At 37.1% G+C, this 20,959-nt stretch overlaps 1 protein-coding gene across 1 annotated transcript in view; it reads left to right on the top strand.

The window, feature by feature from the left end:
• UTRN (utrophin) overlaps positions 1 to 20,959 on the top strand; it is a 393,317-nt gene that overhangs the window by 138,055 nt on the left and 234,303 nt on the right. Inside the window, exons 43-50 of the mRNA XM_072410243.1 lie at positions 241 to 413; positions 2,651 to 2,801; positions 4,393 to 4,568; positions 5,164 to 5,299; positions 7,827 to 7,976; positions 10,077 to 10,161; positions 13,173 to 13,387; positions 15,147 to 15,264. Coding sequence (XP_072266344.1) covers positions 241 to 413; positions 2,651 to 2,801; positions 4,393 to 4,568; positions 5,164 to 5,299; positions 7,827 to 7,976; positions 10,077 to 10,161; positions 13,173 to 13,387; positions 15,147 to 15,264 — 1,204 coding nt within the window. The remainder of the gene's footprint in view (positions 1 to 240; positions 414 to 2,650; positions 2,802 to 4,392; positions 4,569 to 5,163; positions 5,300 to 7,826; positions 7,977 to 10,076; positions 10,162 to 13,172; positions 13,388 to 15,146; positions 15,265 to 20,959) is intronic.

Here is a 20,959-nt window from a genome sequence, read left to right as displayed (position 1 = left end):
ACCTACTAGATTGTAAGCTCTTCGGGGCAGGGTCCTCTCCTACTGTATCACTGTATGTATTAGTCTGTCATTTGCAGCGCTGCGTAATAGGTTGGCGCTATATAAATTCTGTTTAATAATAATAATAATAATAATAATAATAATAATAATATTAATAGTATACATGTTAAGAACCTAGACATATTAGTATATAATATATATATATTTATATATATAAATATATATATTCTTGTCTTGTAGGATATAAAAGATTCGCTGGACAAGCTTGGAGAGCAAATTGCATCTATTCATGAAAAACAGCCAGATGTTATTTTGGAAGCATCAGGACCTGAAGTCAAACAAATAGGGGAGTCTCTCACCCAGGTGAATGCAGAGTGGGATAGGATCAATAGATTGTCCAATGATCGCAAAAGGTAAGATTAATAGGAGAAAATACTAATCTTTCGCAATGTTATTGACATGAATATATGATGCCTTATAAAACTTGTTCTCCTGTTGACTAAAGGATCAATCCATAAAAAAAATAAAAATAATAATATTATTAGGTAGCATTGTCAGGAAGTAATAAAACTTTAGGGCATTACTCTATGGAGAAAGCAGCATTATATTTACTATGTACTGGTGGCCTTTTTGCTGAAACTTCACTGTGTAGCAGAGCTTCTAGACCTTGTTCCTATTCCATACTTCCATTTGTAGCATTGCATGTCCTTGCTGACCCCTTTGGTTCTTCCAACCAACTCTTACACCAATACTTTATCATGCAGTAACTAAGGGTCAGCAGGAGGAACCACAGCTTCCAGTGAAGAATCTGCTACTAGGTCACCAAAATGGTTCTGGGAGCTCTCCAATATTAGGTTTCAGCAAATGGTCCACTAGACTTGTGGACCCCTAAAAAGGTAATTTTAAAAATAACGAATCTATTTTAAATGTAAACGCAAGACAGCGAGCCATTTGAGAACCATAGATATTTTTGTATAGGGTTCCCCTAGCTTTTCTGATGTATCTTTTCATACCTCTAAAGCAGAGGTCCCCAACCCCCTAGTGGGCTGCCGCCGTCTGACAGGTGGACTGCGGCTCTAGCCGGTGCACCCACCAGTGGGGTCAGGAGGAGGCCAGAGCCACAGACCATGTCTCCCAGAGACATCGCAGGCTGAGCGAGGTGGGCGGGTTGTGTCTCTGAACACAACCTACCCACTCTCCCCTCGCAGGCTCAGACCTGTGACAAGAGAGTGGGCGGGTTCTGCCATCATGACGTCACTCTGGGGGGAAGTTTCTTCCCCTTTGACACACGGCTCCCCGGAGTTCGTGCATTTAGTAGTCCACGACCTGCAAATGGTTGGAGACCACTGCTCTAAAGCATAGACGCAGATTTACCCTTTCACAAAATGCAAAATCTGAAGGTTCTAATGCTCTTAAGCAAAGCACAGGCTGGAAAAAAACATGAACTATTTATTACATGTTTGCATTTCTGAGTATGGTCATGCTAAAAAAGATAACCTTCCATAGAGAAATTCGTTTTTTCCACACATGTTTCACAGTGGAAATCTTTGATTAAAGTGTCATTTTATACAGGAGCAAATGACACATGGCAATTAAGAAAGTACATGTCACTTCCAAGAATACCACCACTTGTGTAGGAAAAACCCTGAAGCTGCTGTCATTGTCAGTTCATCCCCACTGTGTCTTTATGACAGATGAAAGACTGCCATTTCCACACTAAAGCGAAAAGAAAATGCAGAGCAACAGGGCGGAAGACACTACCTAGTAATCTGATTTACCTAGACAGTTGCTCCCAATTGTTTTATTTGTATATGTAAAGTTATGATACATTCAGATAAACTGATCATCTTTCCCTTTTGGCCTAAAGAAATTTATGATAATTGAAATGAATAAACGTTTTGACCATCTCATGCCATTTTGTTTAATGCCTGATCTAATTTCGTCTCAGCTTCTACTTTCTGGTTGCAGTTGTGTTCTTGTATACAGTAGGTAAAGACAGAAGGGGGTAGGGAAGTTAGCCAAGAAGATCCAAGTGCACCTTCTCTCTGGGAAACAATAGCAAGATTTTGTAACACGGCTGCGTTGGGCAATTAGATCATACTGAAAATGGCTACATAGCTAAAATAGGTTCATCTATAGCTTGTAGGCACCATTAGTGAAGGAGTTGTTGCACAAAGAAACAACATATTTTTCCACATTTAAAAAAGTAAATTAAAAATATTTTGTTTTCCTTGGAATTTATAAAGGATGCTTGGATTATTTTCTTAAAGTGAACCTGTACTTTGGAGGACAAAGGATCTTGTTTACCTTCTCCCCCTTCAGCAGCACATCCTTACATTCCTTTCACTACCCCACTTCTTTGTTCTGCTGCTTGAAGTTATAAAAATTGTTGTGAATATGACAGTAATCATATCTTAGAGCTAGTGCATGGAGTGAGTTCCATTCTCTTTTGTACTTGGAAGTATTGAGTATTTCATGTGGCTCCTGTTGCTGGGAGATGTGGGATGAAAGCCAAGCACTTGTATTAGTCTTGTATAAGTCTTGCATTATATTAAAAAACAAAAGGTGAAATGTTAATTGTTCATCATTCAACTGTTTGTAAGCCCACATTAAACAAGTTTAATATTATCTATGTTTTTTGTTAATTTAGTCGTTTTGACAGAGCACTAGAAGAGTGGCGACAGTTCCATCGTGACCTCAGCGATCTCACGCAATGGACAACTGATGCTGAAGCTTTGTTGGCGCAGGCTCAAATGCCCGGAGGGAGTTTGGATTTAGAAAAAGCACAACTTCATCAGCGGGTATAAAAACGTTTGCCAAGTATCTTACTTGCATAGTCCAGCGATAGCAGTCCTTATTTTTAGTCTTTATCTTTTTCTCCAATAAAACCTTATCCTGAGCAACACTTCTGCATCCCTTCACACTGAGTGGCTCATACATGTAACTATTTAGTTGTGCAGGTTAAATCTAGGATCATTCCAACCAAACTGCGTTGTGAAGCACGCTGTCAAAATTTCACATTCACATTACAACAAAAAGAGGAGGATTCATGATTTTTTTTTATTAGCAGTACTGCTAACCAAGATCCAAAGCCTTATATGTTAAAATAGTGATTTGTTCGTTTTTTGCCAGGAGTGGATACATTAAGAGTAAAAAGTAACATAAAATGTCTACGTTTAATGGAGAAAATGCTGTTCTAGGTTTTTTATAATACTTCACATTTGTAAAGCCCCAGACATTGGCTATGTACAGATGACAGATGATTGTGGCATGTGTACAGCATTCCTCGTCTGTCGTTCTTTCGTCCGTCCTGACGGATCCACGGATACTGAAGGATCGTAATGAAAGTGAAGGGGAGAGAGAGCATCGTGCAGTCTTTTTTCGTTGTAAAGGATCATGAAAGATCATTGCCAATGACAATTATTGCACATGTGTACCCAGCCTTATCGTACTCAATCATTGCTAGAAATAAAAAGCTGAGCCAGAGTAGGCTCTGATCCTTTTTCAGTAGGGAGCATCATAACCAAGTTCTAAGCTTGGCGATATATGAACAGATCTGAAGTTATATCAGAACCTCCAGATTCTGGTCTGCGTTACGCACATGTATGAAAGATTAAAGACAAGGTAATTTGATCCCTGCTCAAAGGTGGACTATACTATCTCCTTCCATATTCACAACCCAAAGTGTTTGGAAAAATATGTTGGATTGAGTTCAGCTTTTGAGGCAGTGTAGTGCTTATTTCCCTTGCCTTTGTCTAGTCTTTGCTGTTTCTTCTGGAATCTGATCATGTATATTTGGTTGTATATTTTAGAGAATGGTCTTGGTAAACAGGCATGATAACCATTCATATTTTTGCTATATGATCAGAAGAAAGGTAGGTCATGCAAATACCTCCTTTCCAGCTTATCTCTGGGAAAAAATATCAAATGATGTTTTTTTTTTATATTGTCAAGGATAAAGAACAAACTCAAGTTTGCATAAACTAAAGTTAATTTTGCCGGACCTCTTTGTCCACAATCTTTGTATGATTCTGCAGTTTACCAATGACTCAGTAAATTAATATTTCCCCTAAAAACTATAAAAGCTTATTATAATTCCTTGTAACTGTATTTCAGCAAAACTAGTAAAATCTGAAATGTTCAATTCTTGCAACAAATAGATAAGAGAATTTCTGTGTTTTAGGTCAAACTGAACTTAATTTCATGGGTGTCATTTTTTCTTCTCCAGTTTGAATAGATCAAAATACTTTTCTGTGCAGCAATGCAAACAGAGCTTTGCTAAAGAAGATTATTTTACATCTGTGTGTGTATTTGCCATTGTGTAAAAAGGCATGACAGTAACCAATAGACCTCTGAAGTTAGAATTATTTGTATTCTGCATCACTGTCACAGGAGCTTGAGGAAGGAGTCAGCAGTCACCAGCTCAGCTTTACTATTCTTAACCAGAGTGGGGAAGGGATCATACAGCATCTGTCATCTGCCGATGGAGTGTTCTTACAGGAGAAGCTGGCGGGCCTGAACAGACGTTGGGGTGCCATAAAGTCAGAGGTCATGGACAGACAGCAAAGGTATGTAATTTTCATGTAAGTAGGATCTCTGGGTATTCACTGTATCAGCTGTAGACTGACTGTCTGTTCCAGTGGAATTTGGGGTATTAAATCTGCTTTTTGATGGTCTCAAATATTGTTTTTGCCCTCTAACAACCTTTATGCAAAACAAATGCATAATATTGTTAAATAAAAATTGATGGCATATGTAGAAATCCTTTTTTGTATATACCTAAACACAGCCACTACAGCTGTAAGTCAGAGAACTTTTTTGCTTAAGTTAGGAATCCTATTTTTGAGTTACAACATTTTTCGGAATCAGACCCACACTGTTTGGTGTTTTATTGTCATCGATTGATTTTTTAAAATTTTTATTAATGTAGTTTTTTTCTTTTTAATAACATCAATTATTAACCATGTCATACATGGCGAATTATGCTGCGCTTCTGGCTTTCCACACACTAATGTTGGTTCTTAGGGATCCAGTTAACCCAACTACATGTTTTTGGTATGTGCTCAGAGAAAACCCATGTGAACAGTCAGCAAATGTGCTGATAGCATCCTGGCTTCCTCAATTATTATTCAACATCCACATTTTTTATTTATTTTGATAAAGGTTAAAAGAAGAGAATCCTGCAATTAGTGAATACAAGAGAAAAATGGATGAGTTCACCATTTGGTTAGAGCAGGCCACAATTGTGACTCGAGTGAATCCTGCACTGGATAATAAAGAAAAGCTGAATGCACTAAAGGTAATACACAAAGTGCTACTTTGTTTTTGCAAAGGTATTCCGTCTAAGACCTGAAAGCGGTTCATGACACTAATGGATTTATTCAACTGCGCAGTGTCGCTGCCTGTCGGTGTCCTTACTGCGCTAGTTTGACTCCAGTGAAGTTGGCTTTGATTGGTTAGTGGGGTTACTTACTACTTTCCAGCTTTCCACAGTTCTTCTTATTCTGTTATAGATAATACCACTATGTTGAAATATGAGGAATTCTTATATTAAGGTACCAAACACTAGTCTGCTAAAATTTATCATTTTAAAATAAACAACTTAGAATAATGTTCTTACTTAAACATAAAGAATGTAAATGAGAATGTCAACAGTACACATCTCATGCAAAGTGCTACATTACATATGTCCTAGAAAACACAGCCTATTTGCAAAATGTCTTATTTTTTCTGGTATCCCTTCTCTTCAAATGGCTGCACTGTATTCTAATTGCAGCTGGTTGCCAGAATACTTATTGTTGAAATGTCCCTAAATATGGGTACTCAGTGCCGTCTGACAATCTTTTATGCACATTTAATAATGACAAGAAGTTTCAACAAGAAGATGTAGAAATGTTTCTGTCTTTAACCATAAAGCGAATTTTAAAGGAAAAATAAATACATAGGGCCTGAATAATTAAAGCTCTCCAAGGCTGAAGAGGATACACTTTCATCATTGAACCTGGGTGATCCAGCAAACCTGGAATGGATCTAGTCCAGGATTGAAAACATTTGCTAACAAATAGCACTAACAATAAACTTTTAGGATTCATTTCAGTTTTGCTGGATCACCCAGCTTCACTAATGAAAGTGTATCCTCTCCAGCATTGGAGAGTTTTCATACATCAGGTCCAAAAACCTCTGTGTCCTTAAATCAAACTTTTCTGTCCAAAAGCTATTCGGTTAAACTTTTCTTGACATGGTTCCAAAATGGGGAAAGGTCTGAACAAACATTTGTTTTGCTGCACTAAATCTGAAATTGTTCTCAGAGCCTTTGCAAGTATTGTATTTTTAACAAAGCAAACTAAAATGAGTTCACACGTAGGAGCTATCGTAGAACAGAAATGCTTAGTAAATACCTGTCATACCAACTAGCTTGCATTAATTCAATTGTTGCTTTATTTTGTTTACTTTCAGAATTTTCAGAATTTGTGTTGTTTGCAAACTCTTTTCACTCAATGGTTGTATATTCCTTTTTCAGCAGTTAAGACGAGCTGAACTTTGCTGATTGTGTTTTTTGTTTGCTGCAGAATTCTATAAAAATTTGATCTTTATTCAATATGTATCTAAAGCCAAACATTTTGTTTTTTGGAAAAAGCAGAGAAAGGTTAGAAGTCAGGTTTCTGGGCTGTTTGTGTACCTGTTAGGCAAATTCACTCTCTCTATTTGTCTTAGTGATCATTGTGTGTAGGACTTAAAGTGAAAGACAATAGAAGAGAAATCTTTAAATGGGAACTTGTTCAGGTGACAGCTAAGTCTGTGTTGTCATTCATTTATGTCATGGCTGGGGTTAAAACATTCATTTTTTGTGGTAGAACTGCCTGTCCGAACAAAGGCTAAAAGAGATTTTTTCCTATTTTAGGATACTTTTCTTGATACTGAAAGTAGGGCTGGTTTAAAAAAACAGACATGTAGCATATTTTTCAGACACAGCACATTACACCTGCAAATGGTACACAATATTGTGTACTGTGCGTTGGAACTGCATTGTAACATGGCACAAACAAAATGCAGGCACACTTCAGTGCATCACTTATAGATGCCATTAGTTAGGTCATCAAATGGTAGGGTATTAACATTTATTTAGGCAATGTTTAATGAGGCTGTAGTGCGGTTCCTGATTCCTTATGCCTGTGAATCACTGACTTGGGAGGAACGCTTGATGTAGCGTCTACCTGCAGCAGCTCAATAGAAAATGAATGTCAAAATCTGCAAACTTAAGAGTGGCTGAGCGGCAATGTGCCAACCACTTGTAGCTGCACAGGATCACTTGATCCTGCTACAGGTCTGAACCTGCCCTTTGTATTTAAGCTGCTTTCTTTGATAATACCATATGGGTATGTAATGTATTTCTTAATTGTCCCAGAGGTACAAACACACATTATTGTAATATACTGTCTAATTAAAAAAAGTTGAGTGTAAATGCATCCTAGTTCCTTATCCTAATTTACCACATTTAGTGGTCTAACTTTGGTAATATTACAATTATATCCTATATTAACGCATAACTTTATTACAAGCATGTCTAAAAGCAATTAAAAGTTATGACAATACCCAAAACGCTCTAATTATGATCAAATACATTTTATTATTCCTCGTCCTCCTGTAATCCACTTATTTTTTTATCAGTGTGATCTGCAAGTCTTTAAATGCTACTAATACAGCAATTCTAAATAAATAGTCTATCTAACCCTAAAAAAAATATTCTTGACTTGAATTCAGAGGTATGTGGTTGTGGGAAATGAGATATAAATATGATATATAAAGCTCTTTTGTGCCCTTTACAGGCCCTAAATAAAGATCTGGCAACACAGAATGCAAAAGTGGAATGGCTGAATCGCGCAGCCCCAGATATTTTGGCTTTGAAGTGCCTCAGTGCCCAGGACAGAGACCAGCTCTCTGCTAGGCTACGAACTACAAACATCAACTGGATTCAGGTATGGAAGCAGAGAGTTTCGTCTGATGAGCTTTGCTAAGCCTTCCATGTCCATGGATTCATCAGGTCCTTTTCAGATCTGTTTGCATTGCAATCAAAGCTGAACAAATGCAGCTCCTTCTGTTTTTTTATTTCATAGTGTTAAACTAGAATGCAAACAAAGCAGTTTTAAACAAAACCTGTGCGCACAAAATTCTCAAGGCTTATGTGGATAAGTAAATTATGTTACTTGTATAAGTAATGCATGTTACTTCCTGCTAAATAGTAAAGAGAGAAAAGAAACTCTTACTTAAGCTTAAGCCGCATACACACGTGCAATTCTTGTCGTTGGAAAGGGTCTTTCGCGATCCTTTCGAACGATAACAACCGCACGATGCATGAACGAGTGCTGTACATACAGCACCGTTCTGCTCTATGGAGAGGGGAGGGGGAGAGCGACGGAGCGGCACTTCTCTTGCATTAGCATCACTCGTCGTTCATCGTTCCTGGATCCGCCAGGACGGATCCACGGACGATGAACGACGTGGGCTGTACACACGCCAGATTCTCGCCCGATATCTGGCCGAAGTCTTTTATCGGGTGAGAAAAATTTGACGTGTGTACGTAGCTTTAGTCTACACGGACATTTTCCCTAGCGTTTAGGCACATCTTCCGGATACATCGCAGGCTCAGGGCGGTATGCGAGGTGTGTCATACCCCTGTATGGATCACAGGCTCAGGGTAGTGGGCGTCTCTGAACACAACCCACCCACTCTCCCATCACAGGCTCAGACCTGCGATGGTAGAGTGGGCGGGTTCTGGAATCATGATGTCACTCTGGGGGGAAGTTTCTTCCCCTTTGAGTGACACACAGTTCCGTGTATTTAGTGGTCCGCGAGTTTCAAAAGGTTGGGGACCACTGCTCTAAGCTATATAAACCTAAAAAGAAGATCATTGCAAGTTTCTTTTTTTTACATACATTGGAGCATCATAGGGCACAGCTTATAATGACAATTTATGTAACTTTAAAAACAAACTTTAAAGTATACCTCCACATAAATTAAAATACAACCCTACAATTGGCCTTTCCCCACGCCACAAGGGTTAAAAGCATGTTTTTACCTATGATACCAATACAAGTGGCCTTTACTTACCTCATCCCTCTCTCTCCTACCAGCCATTGCACTACTGTTTTTCTCTTATCCAAGCCTCTGCATTCTCACTTAGAATGCAGGACCAATAATTCTGCTTTGTAATGATGACATCAGGCTGACAGTCAAGGACAGAGCTCTTTACATTAGAGGATTAGAGAAACCAATTGTAATAGAGAAAAGGAAGGCAAAGGATGAGGGAGGTAAATATCCTTGTATTGGTACCTTAAGCAAAAGCAAGCGGTTCCCCTTTGTAGTGCAGAGGCATTTTTAAATCACTAAGAGTTAGGTTGTTTTCCTATTTGCTTAGCCTTTACATTAAACACTTCAAGTGTACAGCAGCTAGGATATTTGGCTATGTTTATACTTGGCAGCAAATCCCAACCACTTACCTTTACATAGCAAATATTTACTTGGGTGCCATTCTTTTTGAGAGCTGGCAGGTGTTTAACCTTACAGATTCTCCAACAAATATTATGTTCTCCCTTTATCCCCAGTAGTATCAGATGTTGATTTGACCTTTTGGTATTCCTCAAGTAAATCCTTCATAAGTTTCTTTGAATGGCAGCAATTTCTAGCAGTCTCAAAAATGTTTACAATGTAAATGAAAGACAGTATATAGGGTAATATAGGTAAATATTTTACTTTTTATATACTTGCACATGGGAAAAATGCACATGTATGTATATATATAAGTAGTGGTAGAAATATCATACATCATTCGGATAATTTTTGTATCAGCCCATTAGCCAGTAATGTATTAATGTTTTATTGATTTTATGCTATTTGTTTTATTATTTATATTTCCTATTTGCGAGAGTAATACAGCAAAGTAAAGCAGTCAGAATTTATCTGTCAGTGTTATTCTGAATAAATCTGTCACAAATATTAAGCTTATAGATAAAAAATGTGGTTGCTTGTGCTAAATAAACTATTTCTTTCTTATGCTTTTTTTTTTTTTACTATTTCAGGTGTCCAGAGAAGTGCCTGAAAATATAAAGGACCTGGAAAGACTTTTATATTACCCCACCTATACCACCCAACCAGTATTACTCAGTAAGTATACTGTTCTCTCTGTACAATATGTATCATTTCTATATTCCTGAAACCTTTGCAAAATGGCTCATGGGACTAGTAAATCTAGTATACTAATTTGCATTGTTTCTAATGCAGAACAAAAAACCTGATTGAATAAACCCCTTAAAATCTGGGGAAGATACACTTTCATCAGTAAACCTGGGTGATCCAGCAAACCTGGACTGGATATGGTCCAGGATTGAAAATATTTGCAAACAAATAGCAAATAACTTAAGTAGTTCATTCCAAGTTTGCTGGATCACCCAGCTTCACTGATGAAAGTGTATCTTCTCCAGCCTTGGAGAGCTTTAATTAATCAGTCCCAAAGTGCCAATGTGTGTAATTTACAAAAAAAAAAATAGAGCTTGTTTATTTAGGGAATTTGTATTCATGTTAGTGAATGTGGTGTTCTTGTATTTGTCTGTCATTTGCAACCCTTACTTAATGTTAAGTGCTGTGTAATATGTTGGTACTTTAATAACAATACTAATATTGGCTGTTAGGCTGGGCACCCTCACAGAACAATAGGTCATATGCTCCATTCCTGGAATTGATAACTATTTATGGTATGGTAAATGTGAGCATCGGTACTGTGTGTCACGCTTAGGGAGTCAGAGCCTCTAGGGGGCGCTACAGCTTGCACAAAGCAGCCATCAGGTCTTCTCCAGAGCCTCTAGTGGTGAGAATGTTGTACTGCTGGTTACTGCCAGGTTCGGTCCTTGAGCCCAGCAGGGTGGGCAGGATGATACTCGGTACTAAATCACTAGATGGAAGAAAAGGCAGCAAGCAAGAGAGGTCAGGTTACAAGTCAGGGGTCAAATACCAGGGATCCAGAAAATAGACACCGCAGACACAGGAAACACTGGAAGCAACAGGAAGCACAGGACACAGGGATAACCACAGACACAGAGGAACACCGGAACAGCACAAGGGAACTGCCTGGGGAATAGATAACTACAAGCTATTGATTCAAATGGTATATCTAATTTTTCACACATAGATTCTCCATTTTTATTTATGTTAAATAATGACACTGGAATCTGCTGTGTGTTGTTTAACACCTAAAGTTAGATTACAATAATTTTAAAGGACCAGATAAATTTTTTCTGTCCTGATACCCGCAATATGACTGTATTCTTCTCACCCTCCCTTATTCTTTCCTTCAGTTGTGCAGGTGGTAGAAGGCATTTATTTTAATTGAACACAATTTCCAATTTGCATAATTAAGTGTAAATTACCATTATTTAAATGAAAATGTTTATTGCTTGTTCATGGACAAGTATTTTAAGACAAGTAATTTAATAATAATCCATTACCCTTGGCTGAGTCATGATGTGTTTGTTTCTGTCTATTTATTTCAGTCTGTCTTTGCAAGACGAAGGATAGTAATAGTGGATGCCAACAGAAAATTACTTAAATCTCACTACCACAGTAAAACAAAAGCATACCTATTAAAAAATTACCATAATGTTTGTTACAGCTTATGAGTGGAAAAGCCTAAAAGTTTTAAAGCCAAACTAATCTTTATCTTCAGCCGTGTACATAATCATCTTCTATGTCTATTAGAACCTTAAGCAAGTTAGATAGAGCTCACTTTATTTCCTAGCTGGAGGATATGCAGCATCATCTAAGTTTTCTCTCCAAAGGTTGTCACTGGCCCACCTCTTTCATTTATTAGTTTTTAATATTTTTAATTATAGAGGCTTAGCAACACAAGTAGGTGTTACTAAGGCAGTTTGAACGAGACAGGATGGTATGTTTAAGAACACTATGTACAACACCCTACCAGCCCCTCCCTCCAGCCATGATCTACCTGGATGGAAGAAATGTCACTGGGGCTAAAAAAAAGCATGTAATGACAATGTAAAGGTTTTAATTAAAAAATGTCATTAGCATGGCATATGGTATTGGAAAAAATGAACCAGGGACAGCAAAATATTAGCAGATTAGACTTCAGATTTAAAAATATTTTATAATGGCACAGTACTGGAATACAGACCCTTATGCAATTATTTTCATTTAACATATTTCAAATACATGATAGGCCTGATTTATTAAAGCTTTCCATGGCTGGAGAGAATTCACTTTAATCAGTGAAGCTGGGTGATCCGGCAAACCTGGTCCAGGATTGAAACCATGGATCTGGTCCAGGATTGAAAACATTTGCTAACAAATACCAAATGACTTTTAGGAAATCCATTCCAAGTTTGCTGGAACACCCAGCTTCACTGATGAAAATGTATTCTCTCCAGCTTTGGAGAGCTTTATTAAATCAGGCCCGATATCTTTAGGAGAAAGAATGCAGAAAATTCTGTTTTTTAGGAACAGTCTGATGTCCTTTCAGAATCTGAATTTCAGTATTTCGGGGTGATCTTATCCTGGGAAAGATTTATTAAAATGGAAAATAGGCTGAAGTGTACCTATGTGAAGATGAAGAGGAGGTCTTTCTGCTGTGCAAATTACTGTCACTTTAGTTTACTTCTGCCTTATACACCTATAAAATCTCATCCAAGAAGGTTCTGTAGTTGAAATAATCTTCTGAGAGGCTTTCTGCTGTTCAATAAACCATGTGTTAAAGGCTGTTATATACTCTTTATCCTATATTTATATAGCACTGACATATTATGCAGCACTTTACAAAGTCTATAGTCATGCTCATAGTCATGTCACTAACTGTCCCTCAAAGGGGAAGGGGATTTGTAGTTTTTTTCTCCCCTAGGCTGACTACATTGTTCCCCCTCCACAACTTTTTCTTTAAAGGAAACCTCAAGGACTGGAACTGAGCTTCTGTGCTCTACATGCTTCTGTACTGTACTTCCTCCTATATAGCTTATGTTTTAATAAAGCAAATATTGTTAGCTCTTTGTAACACATGTTGAGCTAAACTGTTACATAGGCAATTTCTATTGTATCTAGAGATTCACATACTTGTTAAACTTTATACACATTTCCATACTATAATACTCAATGTGTTCCCTTGTATTTTCCAGCTTACCCTGCAGTTCAGAAAATGGTGCTGACGTCTTCTGCTTCTGAGTTCCCTGAAGTGGCCAAGCAAGTCGTAGAATTGCCACCTACCACTGACCTCGATAAGACTATCACTGAACTATCAGACTGGCTGTTGCTTATAGACCAAATGCTAAAGTCAAATATTGTCACTGTTGGCGATCCTGATGATATTAACCCAACAATAGCACGTATGAAGGTAATGGGAATTTCTCCTGAAACTGTCTGTGTCAACATTATAAAAACAGTTTTAAAGGGGATTTTCAAAAAACAGTAAATCCCTTGATTGTTTAGGATTAAATAACAATTGATTGAACTCTAGTGTTTTTTATTTTAAAGTTTCTTAGCTTCATCATTAAGTACAATTTGAATGATTTAAAAGTTCACTTTGTCAGATTTGTTTTTTTTTTTTTTTAAATAGAGGTCCTACTTCTCAATCTCACCACTCCCAGGGGCACAGTGTGCAGCCAAGAAAGGCATAAGTCACAGAGAGAAACAGGATTTACATGCAACTGCAATCACACCCACAGTTCAGAACTTTAGACCGGCTTTTTTCAGACATTCCGGGATCTACTGTGGGTGCAGCCGCTTGCAAAAAAGGGAACCTAACCATCTATTAGCTTTAATGTGTCTCACCACAGGTCTGAAATGGCCCACAGAGAGACTATGCAATGAATTCCTGTATTGATTACCCTTAGCATGCCATGTTTTTACATACAAGAAAAAAAATCTTCAGACAGCAGTCCCCTGTTCTAGGTTTCCTTTACCCATCACATTATCATTCTTTTAAATTTACTACAAATAAAGGTCTGGGTTTGCCTGAGTTTTAGCTTTAGGCATTTACCTTTAACAAAGTATGCCTGTGTTCACTACATAATAAACATTAGTAGAACTGTGAATCCAGTATCGTCAGTCACTTTACAAAGGTAACTGCATGACATTCTACAACCACCGTTCATAAACAAAGTTGCTTGTTAAGAGTCATGTCCATATGTATGTTAAGAGTCAAGTCCCATGTCCGATGATAACTGTTTGTTCACTAAACACATTCAGTGTTTTAGATTTGCTGTAAAATACTATCACCCCAAATCGTATGTTTCAACGTAATGAAAATTGTAATGATAATAACTAATAATTATAATAAAGCATTGTTGGCATTCCTTATATATGTTTTTGCATTTAATGATGTGCACTTATGGAGATGATCCTAGATTGGCTTTGAAAATGAAACTGCCTGTGTTCGAACTCTATTAATCCCCTCTGCTTGAGGCGGATTAAAGTTACATTCTCATATCTGTTTAACAGTGTGTGAAGTTAAGAAGTCATAAATAGTAATTATCATAGCAATTATCATGGATTGTTCTTTACACAGCTGTGCTGTGTGCATGTAATTGTTTCTATACTTCTAATATAAACACTTCAGACTCATTAAGCTTATAAAAAAGCATTGTATGCCAGGAATGTGCAATTGCATTTCAAAAGAGCTGTATAAATATGTAAATATCTTTAACCTACATCAGCTGGTGAATGTGTACAAAACGACAATACCCAGTTTTTTTAAATTAAACTGGCTTCTATATATACATTTACGATTTACGATCATTGACACACTATCAGTGGAGGATTATCCTTAATATTAAATTATATCTAAACCCAAGACTAAAAATATATATGTATTGCATCCTACCAGTCCGTATACATAGTTGTTCTGTTTTCATTTTCTAAAAACTTTTTTTTAGCAAGTAAAGAAAATACCTGTTGATGTGATGTTACCCTCCATACCCCCCATAGCCTATATAATAGAGATAAACAAAGGCGGAGGGGTTAAAAGCCCAGCCTGGTCCACAATCATGCCTCCCCCCATAGATACAAAGGAAAAGTACACAGTACAATTACATTTACAATCACCTTTTCTTGCAGAGCTTCTACCATAATCATTTCTTTTTGTTTCTTTTTAGATAACCAAGGAGGATATGGAGCATCGTCACCCACAGCTTGAATCTGTTTTTACTCTAGCACAGAATGTTAAAAACAAAACTTCCAGTCTTGATGTGAGAACAGCTATTACAGAAAAATGTAAGTCCTGATTTTTAAAGAAGATATGCAAAACCTGTTGTGGTTTGTAATAACAACAAGCTGCATTACCATGAACACAGTGTAGCTGCCTTCCTATGAAAAGTGTAAAATACATGAGGCAACTTTGATGCTTTCAGCTCAATTTAGAGATTTTTAGCTGATGACATGAAGTGGATATCTGACAATATATACAGCTATTATGATACACATTTAGGACTATTAAACATTATCACAATTGAAACAAGTCATATTTCCTAACATTTAAACTGTACACTGGAATCGACCCTATCAACTAACTAATGAGGGCTTAGTATTATTCTAGTCAAGTTTCTGCCATGGACATTGCTCTCTCTGCCCCTATCTCTCTTCTGTTGGTGAAGGAGATCGGGGCAGCCACAAATATTTTTGGAGGGGACTTTAATTCCACTCTTAATCCCTTTCAGGATATGAAGACTTCTCATACACCCCACTCCACTCCTAAGAAACTCAAATCTCTATTACATTCACATCAACTGGTGGACATATGGCCCATACAACACCCAACCACACATAATTACATGTTTTACTCTCCAGTTCTTAAGTCCTTCTCTCAAATAGACTTCTTTTTGATCAAACGTAGTCTGATTCCCTCTGTGACATCTTCAGATATTGGCATGTTAACCTTTTCTGATCATGCTCCTACATCTCTCAACAGTATTTCTTTAACAATGTTGGTTCTGCAACTAACCACCTTAGTGTATGGGAGGCCCATAAGTGTTTTATCAGGGGGTTACTGCTCCAACATGGACATAAAATGAAGCAGTACAAACAACAAACAATGAATGATCTACTTACCAACTTGCATAATCTAGAACTACAATGCAAGGTATAGGGGTCTTCAGACACTGAATCGCAAAGTTCTGCGATTCATGAAAAAATTAGTGCCCTTAGCAAAGTCAAAGTAAAGGCCAAATTTTCTGAATGTTGGCAATTTTAATATACACATGGTAATCACTGTGGTATAGCCTTGGCCAGAACACTTATAGCCAAACAATCATCTTCATATATCTCGAGTATCTTATCGATATATATCGAGTATCGAGGCACTTCTGGAACATTACTTCATAGCGCTAAAGATATTGCAGATTCCTTCTATGTAACCAGAATAATTTGCAATCCTTCCAAAATTCTTTGGTACCTAATACCACAGCAGAGTTTATTATACTGTACTTGCAATCCTCAGGCCTTCTGTGAGTAAAAGATAATTTTATTGAAGCACTAGATAAGCCACTATCAGTAGAAGAGCTCCAAGCAGCAATCCCACAAGCATCTAGGGGCAAAAGACTTTGACCTGATCGTTTTTCTCTGACATACTACCATACATTTTTCACTGTGCTCCCCACTTTGTGATGGCCTACAATGATATTTCAGGGGGTTATTTATTACTACCAGATGCCTTGACTGCTCACATTACAGTATTGTTGAAACCAGACAAGGATCCTCGCTCCTGTGCTAGATATAGACCTCTATCTGTTAAATTATGACCTGAAGCTGTTCACTGGCATCCTAATGCACTGCCTAACCTCAGACCTGTTTACATTACTACACCTGGACCAAAGTGGCTTCCTTCCCTGTAGGGAGGCCCGTGACAACACAATATGTATATGTAACTTAATTGAAAGAGAAAAGTCTCAAGGTAAACCTGTTCTTCTTAACAGATGTTGAGAAAGCTTTTGATACGGTGGATTGAAATTTTATTCATCTTACTTACAACATATTGGTGTACAACCTACTTTTGCCTTTTTGATATAGGCCATATACTCACGCCCAACAGCAAGGGAGAGAACGAATAAGGGTATTATCTTAGCCTTTTCCCATTTTTAATGGGACACGGCAGTAATGTCCCTTATAGTCCTTATTATATATGATTATCCTGAAACCTGTTCCTCATAAAATTAGACAGAACCTGTATGTGCGTGGCATGAGGGTCGTAAGCACAGAACACAAAGTAGCAGCCTATGCTGATGACCTGCTTTATTATAGAAATATGTCCGTTACCTCCTTTTAGCTGAACTTATAAACAATAAAAACAATATGCCTTATTCTCCAACTATAAAATTAATTTGCAGAGAACAAATGCATTGAATATTTCTCTACCTATTCAAACAAAGTGCATATTGGAAGCAAGTTTTTCCTTTAAATGGGCCCATTCTTATATCTAATATATTGGTATATGGATGCCAGCAAAATTATCAACATTACTTGATCTAAACTTTCTCCCCTTATTAAACATGAGGCCTTATAAAAACAGTAACACCCTGCATTTTCATGGTTTGGCCATTGTAACATTGAAAATGAAAGTGATACCTCAGTTGCTACACCTTCTCCAGACCCTGCCAAGTTAAACTACCTTCCTACATACTCCAAAAATTTTTGAAATTAATTTAGCAAATATATTTTTCTTGCATAAACATAAATGTTTTAGAACTTTCAAAGACCAAAGGGAATTGCTCTTGCTGAACCCTCTCTTATACTACAGAGCAGTGCACCTAGTTCGTCTGATTGATTGGTCCAGGCATGGCCAGTTTAAACTTTGGGTGAACATAGAAAAGTCTGATGACCACAGCCTGGACATCCAACATAGCAACATTTGTTTCTCAGATTCCCACTACCCATGTCTCCAATTTTGGGTCATCCTAATTTCATATCAGGATACTCAGATCCACGATTTACCAAACCTATTTTCTTAGGTCGCTTCCACACCATATCAGTTTCACAGGCTGCTTACGCTATTAGAAACCCTATGCACGTCAACTGACCCATTAAACACAATCCACTGAGGCACCTATTTTGCTAAGTGGGAGAGAGAACTTGACATGAAAATTTCTGCTCAACAGCTGGAACATCTCCTACATTTTGGCCACAAGGCTCCCACAATAAATGCCAAAATCTAAATTATAGGCTTTTAACTAGATGGTACAGTACATTAGTTAGCCTAGTTAAGCTCTGTATGGTGCTGTGGATTCGCCCCTGGCACACTACTACACTTGTTCTGGGACACTAAACTTGTTCTTTTTGATGGAGGGTTGGAGAGATCATTTCTAAGTCACAGCAACAGACATCAGACATAGACTGAAATTGGCCTTGTTACATGTCTGCTTCATATCAATAAAGAAGTACAAAAATAACGAAGTGCAGCCCGGGCTTGTATACTTGCCTGTTGGATGTAAACTTCTCAGTCGACTCCCAGTCAGTGGGTCAACTACATTTATTTTATAGAGGACTTCGTTACTTCTGGGAGGTCAGGGCACAAAGAGAGTGAAATTCACTCTGCCCTGGTTCCTCTGGATTGAATATAGTACGTCAGCTGAATAATACTCCTTGCTTTGGCAGTATGATAATACACCCTCATAAAACAATGTAAGGAGCTAAAGATATGATACCAAATGCTCATGATGTGGAGTTGCCCTTCTACCCCCCTTCACATCTTTTTCCTTCCCCTACAGTGTGTACATATTGTGGTGGTGATTATCACCCCCGCTGTGTCTATTTCTTTTTTATTTTCTAGTTTTTACGCTCTTGTTTTTATATGCCCTTAATCGTTCCTTTTTTATATCTATTTCCCCCCCCCCAAATTTTGTAATTTTTCTTTTGTATAATGTTCAAGATTTATATAAATGGTTATTATTTTCCAGTGTCTTCCTCTCCAAGTCACACTATCATAAAAAATAATGGGTGAGCGCCTAATGCATTTTCTAAGGAGGGAGTACAGTGCAGGCATTTGGAAGTCAGTTTATTATTAGAACTGTGAAGGTGAAGAGATAATTAGGATAAAGTGAATTGTATATCCATAGCAAAATTGAGATGCCAGACTTTTTCAGAAATGGCCTAAAAAACTTGTTTTTCTTTATGTGGCTCGTTTTTTTCCCCTTTATTGGATAAAACAATTCAAGTTTCTGAAACATTTTTATAAGGAGGAAAAATTGTTAATAACTTAAGCATGTATTGCAATTTTGAGATATCTTTATTGCAATTTTTGAGATATCTTTAATAAAAATATTTTGCAAATTAAATTGAGAGGTAATGAACCTTACACTGGTAACTGTGAATCCATTTGTGGAAGTGGATCAATATTTATTTGAGTACATTTAGTCAAATCGGTGTGTATTTTCATTCCTTGGTCCAAATATTTTACATTGACGGTGGTTTACAAGAGTGAAATCATAATACCATATGTGATATTAAAATTTGGTTTATACCAGATTTATCAAATTTAACACAAACCTTTACTTGGGTTTAATTACCCATGTAAAATGAAAACAAGAGTTGTTTTGATCAAGACCATAGCAAGCTTTATTAGGAAAGCATAGATCTGATCACAGTCTGCATACCTATACCAAAGTCAGATTTCTTATTCTGTGCCTGTAATGGTAAATGTCTTGTGACTACCTACCTCCTCTTCCTAGCTCTGTCCATTTAATTCATACTGACTTTATTTTAGGTGCTGATATGTATAATATATTAGGTGCTGAACTTATCCAAGCCTAACATTTTGTTACCTTGGAACCATGGCTGGCAGGTCTTTGAGGTGCACCATGGTTGGTACTTGTGGAAAAGAGACCACACATACAAGTGTTAGGGGACCAATTAATCAATTTGCAAATTATTTTATTTACTTTACTAATTTATACTAATTTACTTCATTATTAGGACCGATAATGTTAAAGGTTGCCCATACTTTAGCAGTCAGGGTTAAAAGCCTAAAATGAAACAATTAGATTTAAGTACTTATTTTCTCCATCTTATGATAGCTGAGCAGGTCTAAGACCCAAAGTAGCTTCACTCTCATTTGTGTACTTTGTGTAGTATTTCACAAAAGTGGGGCAAGGTGGGCATCAGTACAAAATATTTGTCAGATACTGATATGCTTTTACATGGAAAGTTGGTAATGTAATAACTGACTATATGACTGACAATATGTTCAAATTTTTGCAGCATTTATGGATAGCTAATGAACTTCTAGCAGTATATATATATATATATATATTAATTTCCAGATTTGTTTTTCTTTGCTTGAGGTTGAACATTTATTTTATTGTTTACCTATGCCACTTTCACTTATTCACGAAGACCTAATCATGACACATGCAGGGGATTATGGGAAAAATAATTCCAATTATGACCCTAATAATACCACGGTAATCAGTGTCAGAAAAGTAGGAAAGATTTCTGGGAAAGGTTTCTGGTTAGATAAAAATTGGGTACTATAATGAACAGCCTGTTCAGATGATATGCTTGTTCTATATGTTTTGTAAGTTAAATCTATACATTAATGGTTACAAAAAAAAATGAAAATTTGAATTTAAGTGTGAACATGTTTAATTGATGTGCTAACCCAGAAAATATATATACAATTTTACTGTAACTAAGTATATTTGTACCATAGCTCAGTTCCTATTCCTTCAAATTTGGGTACCAGTTTTGTTTAGATTTTTATCATGTCAGTTGCCGCAAAATTATACATGTGATAGAAGTGGTGATGAAATGCTGCATATCAACTGCATATATGGATGTCAATATTTATTCTCACAGGTTGTGTAGCTATAGACTCCATTTGTATAAATCAGACACTTGACACAGTAAGGTGGTATTGTATCTGCTGTACAACTCACATGCTTGCCCACAGTTAATGCTGGGTGCTTTAGTGAATTAATCA

This window comes from Pyxicephalus adspersus, chromosome 4, assembly GCF_032062135.1.
Source record: "Pyxicephalus adspersus chromosome 4, UCB_Pads_2.0, whole genome shotgun sequence".
NCBI lineage: Eukaryota > Metazoa > Chordata > Amphibia > Anura > Pyxicephalidae > Pyxicephalus > Pyxicephalus adspersus.
The sequence above is the reverse complement of the archived record's forward strand: the minus strand, read 5'-3'. Positions and strand labels throughout refer to the sequence as shown.